Source organism: Melospiza georgiana, chromosome 6, assembly GCF_028018845.1.
Source record: "Melospiza georgiana isolate bMelGeo1 chromosome 6, bMelGeo1.pri, whole genome shotgun sequence".
Classification (NCBI taxonomy): Eukaryota; Metazoa; Chordata; class Aves; order Passeriformes; family Passerellidae; genus Melospiza; species Melospiza georgiana.
The window spans coordinates 53,097,362-53,106,061 of record NC_080435.1 but is presented as its reverse complement, the minus strand read 5'-3'; the positions used below and the strand labels follow the sequence as shown (position 1 = coordinate 53,106,061).

The following is an 8,700-nucleotide window of genomic DNA, read 5'->3' as shown; positions in this document are numbered from 1 at the left end:
TGTATTGCATTTTCACTCAGGAAGTACAGAATACTGTTTGTAATTCCAGTCAAGATGTTTTTGGCCAGTAAGTGTTTGTGCATTTACCAATGTAAACCACTTCCAAAATCTCTGAAGAAACAGGTGGAAGGCCACGAAGATGAGAAATAAATGAGTTAGTCAATTAAGTGGAGGTCATAAATGAACCCCTTTTTAAGAGACATCATCAAACTTTTGTCTGAAAAGAGAAATTTGCAAAGAGGGAAGACGGTGTCAAATTCCTTTTTGGCAGCTGAGTCTTAAAAGCAATTAGAATGAAAAGCTACCTGCTCTAAAGCTCAAGACACCAGGAGGATCTGCCTTAACAAGTGGAAGAAAACACATATTGATGGGGTTTACAGCTCTCATGCTGTAGGGAGGATGCAGAATGGTGAGGAAATGTGCTGACATGCCTAAATTGTGGCAGGATATAGGACCCTGGCACTGGCAGTGAGGAGGAACTTGAGAATGATTTTTGAGCTCTATATGCAAACAGCTGTCTGTCTTCCACAGCGTGCTGTAGAAAAATAGAGGTTTTGAACCATTAGAAAAGCAAAGGAAGTGCAATAGCCCAGATTTTGATCATAATTACACCCAGGTGGTTCTGAAGTGACTACACCCGTGTCATTGAAGTAACACCAGTGCAAAACTTGTGTGAGAACTGAATCAAGCTCTTTGTTTTCCTGCATTTGTGCACCAAAAGAGTACTCTAACAGCTCTTAGTAAATAATAAATTAATAATGATATGATGATCTCCCTTATGACTGGATGAAGTACAGAGAAATAAGTATCAGAGTAAGAATTTTCTCGCAAGACTCTGAATGTGTCATTTGTATTGAGTATAGGATGCTTTGCTGGACTAATTTTAGTTTCTGGACCAATTAAAATTTTTATTTCAAACATCAGAAACATCCAGTGTAGTCAGGTAGTATGTGGTGAACAATAGAAAGACTACAACATATAGGTTACAGTTCAAATGAGCAAGACCTTTGGTCTTTGCATGGCAAAGTACCTTTAAATCCCCAGCAGAAAGTAGTAATGAAAACAACTAATGAAGGCAAGTGCCTTTTCTGTCTCCCTGCTGTAAATCAAATAAGATTTTAGTAGTTGGTTTCGTTTGTGTTTCCCCATTTGTCTCAGAATACACCAGATTGCAATGTTACATCACATTTTTAATGACTGGAACCATGTCCTGAGATCCCCCTCTGACCACACCACAACTTCCTTCTTTCCTTTCTCCTCCTGGCTAGAGGACTGTATGCAATTATGATGAGGACATAATTCAATTAATTATTGACAGAACATGTAATTGCCACTCAGATCTCTCTCTGATAAATCTCTCTGCACTCTCTGACTTCTGTTTGTAGTGCACTAGGGAGGTGGAAAGGCACTAAAAATGCGTTTTAAAGATAGGACGTTTCTCAATCCTTTGTATCAGTCGGGGAGGCTTCTGCCGCCCGGGGCTCTTTAGATGTACAGCGTATTGTTCTCGTCTGTGCTAAACAAGTATCCCCGAGAAAGCTCAGTGGGATGGAGGCTTATGATTCATTTTAAGTGGAGGATATAATAGAAGCAGATAACTTTGATTTGTGCAAAGGAAAAGTGTGATCTCTTTCAGGGATTCCAGGAATTCATAGCAAATTTTTCTTCTGTTGCTGATTAAAGAGAAAGTGATAAATAAGATCTCTGTGTTCGCTTTAAAGGAGGAATGTAGCTTTAGAAAGCTGACTTATTTCGGGAAAAAAAAATCCTGACCTCATATAGCCTTTGACCAAGATCTGCTAGTAGTAGAGAGTAAAGATGAGGCTGTTTCTGTTATTATTAAAGCCCACAGTGACCATTTCTGTCTGTATGACCGGAAAATGTCCTGGGGGCCAGGCCGGGGTGGGGATGTGCCCGGGTCTTGCCGTAACTTAGGAATTACAACTAAAGCTTGCCAAAAGCGGATAAAGGAAAGAGATAACGAGGTGAGAAAGCAAAGAATGGCTTTATTGTAAAGTCAGGAAAACTAAGCTGTTAAAAAAAAAAAAAAAAAAAAAGAAAAAAAAAGAAAAAAAAAAGAAAAAAAAAGCAATCGCGTACACAGTCTGCCCTTGTAGCCGAGAGAGGAGACCCGCTGCTCCTCTGCCTTTGTTTTATACGGCGTGCGTGGGGCTGGGAAAGGCGCAGCAGGGCAGGGCCGGGGCCGGGGCCGCGCTGAGAGCCGCGGGCAGCAGGCGGAGCGGGGGCTCTGCTGTCCCGCAGCGGGGCAGGGCGAGCTTGGCGGGGCTCGGGAGCCTCGCACCACGGAGGAGCGCTCACTCTCCCTCCTGGGGTGCCGGGAGGGAGCCGAGGCTGATGTGCCCGTGCAGGCGGGAGGCGCTGACGGCGCTGGCCGCGGCTCAGGCACACGCACACACCTTTGCCGTGCCTGGGGAGGGAGCGGACGATTCCAGAGGGAGCGGGGCGATGCCGGGGGGAGCGGGGTGATGCCGGGGGGAGCGGTGTGATTCCAGAGGGAGCGGGGCGATACAGGGGGAGCGGGGCGATGCCGGGGGGAGCGGGGCGATGCCGGGGGGAGCGAGGTGATGCCCTGCCGCAGCCTGTCCTACCGGCTCTGCCGCCGAGGCTCTCCCCTCCGCTCCGGGACTTCGCAGTGCTTGCACCCAGCGCCCGGCCAGGGAAGCAAGACCACCTCAGGGTGGGCTCTCGTCCCGCAGCCCCAGCATCTACCGGAGGCACCTGAGCCGGGCGGAACCGGTGCTTGAGCCCGGTGCCGGGGGATCGGCTCTTGGGGGCAGCAGAAAGGTGAAGAAGGGCTGAAAGGGCTTAGACCTCGTCAGAGCAGGCGCAGTGGCCGGGCGGGTCGGGGAGCCCGGAGCGGGCACCTGAGCCGGATCCTCCGAAACCTCAACAGAGCGGCCCCGTTTTCAGGGGGGCTGCGGGGGCGAAGGGGAAGGATGAGCAGGGTCGGAGCATCTGGTTTCTCTGTGAGGGGCCACTCGGCGCTGCTTTTGTTGCGGGGAGAGGCGGGAGCAGTTAGGCGTGCTAGTCTAAACCGTGCATGTTGAAAGACTGGAACGCTGCGGGTCCAGAGGAGCATTGTCAAGACAGGGGCTGTAACGCCCTTACAAACAGCTTCCCGTGGGTTCCGTTCAGCACTGCGGGCGCGAATCAGTGCCCAGCTGCGGAGAGCGGCGTCCGCAGCTTGCCTTGCTTTCGGGCCGTGCATCCCTCTCCAAAACTTAGGGGCTCAACAGCTCGGGCGCCTCGTCCCGCTGCTCTCAAGGACGTGGAGGCGTTCAGAGGCGCCACGGGTGGTCCTTAAAGACCCACTGTCTCTGGGCAGCTTTGTACGGCTCCTGCGGAGGTTGCGGGATGCTCTCCACTCCCTGTCTCACCTGTCGGGGTCCAAGGGAGCAAGGTTCGGCACCCCGCGCCCTTTCCAGCGTATCTGCCTGGCCCCGGGGGTGGGGCTGAGCCTCGCACGGCCGGGCTGGGCGCTGCCCTCCTGCCCGAGCCCCTCAGCCGCGCCTCGCCGCAGGTGCGGTTCGCGCTGCCCCCGGCCGGGCTCCGCTCCGGCACAGCCTGCCCGAGACGAGGTGTCCTTGGCGGGGCGGCTCTCCCGCCCAGGGCAGCTTTCCCCAGCCTGTGTTTTCGGCCGGGACTCACTTGCCTGCGCGGCACCGGTCAGCGCTGCACCTTCGCCCTCCGGGGCTCAACCCGGGGTCACTGAGGGAGCACGCGGTCCCCCTGACCGGTCTCCTCCCCCAGGAGCCCCGCAGGTTTGGATTTCCCCATGGGGACACCCAGTCCTCTCCCTTTCTTGCGGGTCGCGGGCGGTGCGCGCTCCTGCCGCTACCGAGGCTGAGCCCGCCGCCCCCGAACCCCCGGCAGCGCATCCTCTCCCTCCTGCCCCTCCTCGGCTGCGGGGGATGCCGCGAGGTAGGCAAAAGGGAAAGTGAACGCAGCGCTCTGAAGATAGAGAAAGGCAGTCAACCTTAGACGTGTAGTTACTCAACCTTTATTATTTAAAAAAATTCATTAAAAAAAGGAAGGTGAACGAACGTCTTACAAAACCCCCCACATAAATAGGACATTCCGTCCAGCTCTGGCTATTGGCAGTTCTAGTATTTGACAACATCAGACGCGATTTCCTGGCATTAGAGAAACCCATTTCAAAATCGGTCATCACAAAGAAATACTAGAAATCCCAGTTAGCACTTGCTAGGCAGCACGGAGCACTTGTACACAACTTTTCAGACACACACCCGCGCACACACGCAGCCGGGAACAGATCCCGTAGGAAGAGAGCCTCCTTAAAAAATAGTAAACGCTAGGAAAAAAAAAAAAAAAAAAAAAAGGAAAGAAGGAGAGTTATTTACAAAACGCACATGGAATTACAGTATTGACAGAGCGTGGCTGGCAAATCAACATGATTTGAATAGAGAAAGGACTATGGCACGTCTTGCTCGAAAGCTCGCACAGCAGCCTCCTTCGAGTGTCCCCGCGGGAAGACAACTCCTGCCATCCGCGACGCAGTGCCTTCTCCCTCCCCACCTCTCCTCCCGCCCTCCCTCGCCTCTCCACCCCTGCGCTTCTTGCCAGGTCCTTTTTACACTTGGATGACCACCGTGCTGGGGCTCTGGAGCCGGGTTTTGTACTGGTCTAGCCAGCTCCTCAGCTCCGAGATCTTGTAGCCCTCTGGTCCTCTGCCTCCCTGGTACATCACCTTCTCCTCCTGGATGATGTAGAGCCTCTCGAAGTAGGCACCGTAGGCGGCGCTGGAAGCATTGTCCATGGTGTCCACGGCCAGGGGGCAATCGGGCGCCCCTTCCCTCATCAGCTGAGCTGCCCGCAGCCTGTCCTGGAGGCACTGGTGCTTGGGGATGTTGTAGGCTGCATCCGAGCTGACCCAGCCGTCGGACGGGTGTGCTTCTTCAATGTACACCAGCAGGAAGTCGGCAATGTCCACGAAGTGCGCGGCCAGGCGCTGGAAGGACCTCAGGCGGGCCATGAACGGGGGTCAGGTGCAGCTGCCGAAGTTGAGGATGAGGGGTCTCTTGCCGCGGGCGAAGTCCAGGATGCGGAGCCTCTTCTGCCCGTCCAGCTGGATCACCTCGGGGTTAGGGGCCAAGGAACCCACGTGCGCCGACTTGAAGAAGTCCAGCTTCTGCCCGTGCCACACGGCTTTCAGCGACTCCAGCGTGAACATGCGGTTGGAGTCGGACACGCAGACCGGGGGGTCGTCGGGGGGCGGCTCCTCGCTGGCGCTGGCCGCCTCCTCCGCCGTGGGCATCGTCAGCATCTTCTTCCTAATGCACAGAAAATCCAGGAGCCAGAGCATCACGGCGGTGAGCAGGAAGCGGGGAAATAGGAGGATGCAGGCGGCCGCCTGGGTGAGCAGCTGCAAGGTGTGAACGCCGACGGAGTGGAGCATCGCAGCGGCTTGTGCTGCAGGGCGCTGGCTGCCGGGGGGCCCCCACGCACCCTGCGTGCCGGGGTCTGTGCAGCACAGCTGAGATCCCGCTTCTCTTTAAGCCCATTTTATAGTCAGGGATTTAAATGAAAAGTGACTCCACCTCCGTCCAGAACCCGCCCCTCTGGAACTTGAGCCTGGGGATTACCTACCCCTCCACTCTAATGACCTAAAAATACACAGACAAAAGGGGAGAGAGCCCCGGCGGGAGCCGCAAGGGACGTGCAACGGAGCAGGGTGCAGCCGCTATCAGGCGGGGCAGAGAGTCCGACACAGGGCAGCGCCGGGGTCCCCGGCCTCAGATAGCGGCGGGCGCTCAGGGGCAGCCCCGCCAAGGACAATGCAACAGGCACAGCCCGCCCCCGGCCCGGCTCCCCGCGGGCTGTGCAGGCACGGGCCGGGGCGGGAGCCGGGGCCGGGGCCGTCCCGGCAGCGCCTGCAGGTGACAGGGACAGGCCGCCATCGCCGCGTCCCTTCCGCGCCTTCCTCCCCTCCCCGCCCCGGCAGCCCGGTCGCCCCCTGAGCGCAGCCTCCGCCCCACCGCACGCCCCGGCGCCGCGGGAGCACCCGGGTCTCGAACCCGCCGCCACATCCTCCGGCGGCGGCGGCGGCGGGACGGGCGGCGGGCGCTGCCCCGGCCCCCCTTTTCCCCCGGGCCCGCGCTGTGCGGGCCGGGCCCCGGCGGCGGCGGCGGGCCCGGCGCGGGGGGGCACCAGGTGGGCGCGGGCCGGTGGGCGCTGCCCCGGGCGGAGGAGGGGCGCGGGCGGCCGCCAGAGGGAGCTGTTGGCCGAGAAGCCGCGGCGGCGGCGGGAACGCGGGGCCCCTCAGCCCCGGCCGGGGCGTCCGCGCCCGGCCCCGGCCCCGCCACCTGCCCGGGCCCCGCCACCTGCCCCACACGGCACTCGGAGTACGGGGCTGCACCGCGGCCGCTGCGGGGCCGGGGCTGCGGGAAGCGCGACAATGGGTGGGCAGAGGGGACGGCGGAGGCGACAGGAGGAGAGCGCCGTGCCTGCGATGTCCCGCTGCTCTCTGGGGTCCTGCTGCATCCCCGAGAGCAGCGAGTCAGGGCAGGCAGACGCTCCTTTACGGCGTCCCAAGAGGAGCCGGCAGGACTTCTCTGCACCTGTCAAGTGACAAACACAAGCTTCTCACCGGACTGGGTCTGGCAAAACCCTTAAACTGAGGGCTCAAGTGTCACTTCACGGGCATGGCCAGGCAGACCTGTGTGCTGTCCCCAGAGTGGACACGCGAGTCGTTGTGGGTTGGGCGCGTTGTATATTAGTAGCAAAGTGCTCACTGGGCAGGGCTGAGCACTGGCCACCTTCAGTCTTCACCCATCAGAAGGAATTTATGGCCTGCAAATTCCTTCCTGCTGAACTAGATGGAGACCTGTCCCAGGAGTACAGAGCTTAAAACGTAATTTAGTGTTTCTGCTCAGAACTTTGCCACTCCATTGTTGCAGGGTTCCCAGCTTGCAGCATGCACTTCATTTTCCCACCAGCTTCCTCAGAAAGGAGCATTACTTGTCCAAAACGCTGAACACTGCCCTCTGCTATGCAAATGTGGCTCATGCAACCCTGAGCTACTGCTGCAGCTGCCACTCACCCAGGTGCCTGTCATACTGACTTTGGGACATGCAACCCAATGTGCCTGTCACACTGACTTTGGGACATGCAACTCCACGTGCCTGCGGCTCCTGGGCGCTCTGTTTCTGCCTGTTGGCCAGTGCCAGGTCTCTGGATGCAGATTCCCAAAGACCTCGAGGACCTGCAGTTCCCCTAGGCACAGTTTGTGTTCCAAAAGTGACTTTGCATGTCTGTACCTCCCATCTATCCTCTGTGAAATGGAAAAATGAATGCTGAGCCTCCTCATGGGAGGCTAGGCAGCTTGCTTAATTTTTATGTAACTTATTACAAGAACAAATATAAATAAAAGAACAAGAACAAATAAATAAAAGGCAAAATTAAAATCCCATTTTATTTTTTTTCTTCTCTGGGTCTGAATAGGCTGGTTTACAGCAATCTGATCAGATGGCTGGTTTGTAGTGCCCTGGTAGGTCATCATTAGTTGGAGTCAGCAGCAAGGTAATTCAGCATTTTAACATCTGAGGGGAAACGCATGCTCCAGCCCTCATAAAGCCACGTTCATCCACTAGCCTGATTAATAACTTCTTTGGCATTCCACGGTGCTCAGTCCAGGGAAAATTACTGAGTAGATATTTACTATATTGTCAAACTTATTTTGAACTATTCATGTGGGCCTCTCACCACCTCTCTGTGCAGTTATGCAATCTTGAAAACCACAAATTAAAGCCTCTAAAGAGATGCAATAACAAATTGTGGTAGCTCTGAAGAAACCCCCAGGAAAAAAAATTGATCTCTCAAAGTGACCTCTTCAAACTATGCTGACAGACAAAAGCCTGAGTAAACAGATGGGTTTGCAACCCTGAATATCAACAAACTTTGCTCTACTAGATCAGTGAGAGATATTCTGAGGTAAAAATGCTATCTGGTCTTATATACTCTATTTGCAGCTGGATAGGGACTTTGGAAATGACTATTTCTCCATTCCCTGTAAACAGCTTTGCTTTGTTTTTATAGCTTGAAGGAAACCTTTGAATTGGGGTTTCCTATTCAGCTGTGGATAGAGCAGAGAACTGGAGCATTTTGCTTCACTAGCCCAGTGCTGCACTTTGCTGCCACAGGAAAATTCAAGCACGTCCTGAGGCCACTGTTTCCAGGTGGAACAAGGGGTGGCTCTGCATGGCCCTACAAGCCACGCTCTGATGGGCTCAGCTGAGGTGCAGTGCTCATGCATTAACTCCGTGGGAAAGGGTGGAATCCCTTCTGCAGCCCCTTGGTTCTCAGAAGGTTTGAAGTGACGTCTTGTTGCTGTTCTCATGTCTGTGTTGAGCTGGATGGTTTTCAAAATCCTGTCTTTTAACTCAGTTAAACCCCCTCTCTACTTCCCCAAGGCTGCACCTCCCAGTTGGAACTTGGATTATTTTTAGGTGTGTGAAGGTAGTCAGTCTTTCTAGGAATCCATATCACTGATATTAATAGTGTGGGAATTTATGTCTTCCTGTATACTGAGGATTTCATAGAATATATCCTAAAATATGGGTTTTACAGTGGCACATCTGGTTATGGGTGGTTTCTACTCTTCTGCATGTGGTCTGTGGTTCAGCAGTCACTAACTTAAAAATACATAAGTTTGTGTGTGTG

The 8,700-nt window shown here is 54.9% G+C and overlaps 1 protein-coding gene across 1 annotated transcript; it reads right to left on the bottom strand.

The window, feature by feature from the left end:
• Window positions 1–4,524: 4,524 nt before the first annotated feature.
• DIO3 (iodothyronine deiodinase 3) lies at window positions 4,525–5,501 on the bottom strand. The gene has a single exon (XM_058026522.1). It carries the CDS (start codon window positions 5,435–5,437, stop codon window positions 4,613–4,615), a length of 825 nt encoding a protein of 274 aa, XP_057882505.1. The 5' UTR covers window positions 5,438–5,501; the 3' UTR covers window positions 4,525–4,612.
• Between the last annotated feature and the right edge of the window lie 3,199 nt (window positions 5,502–8,700).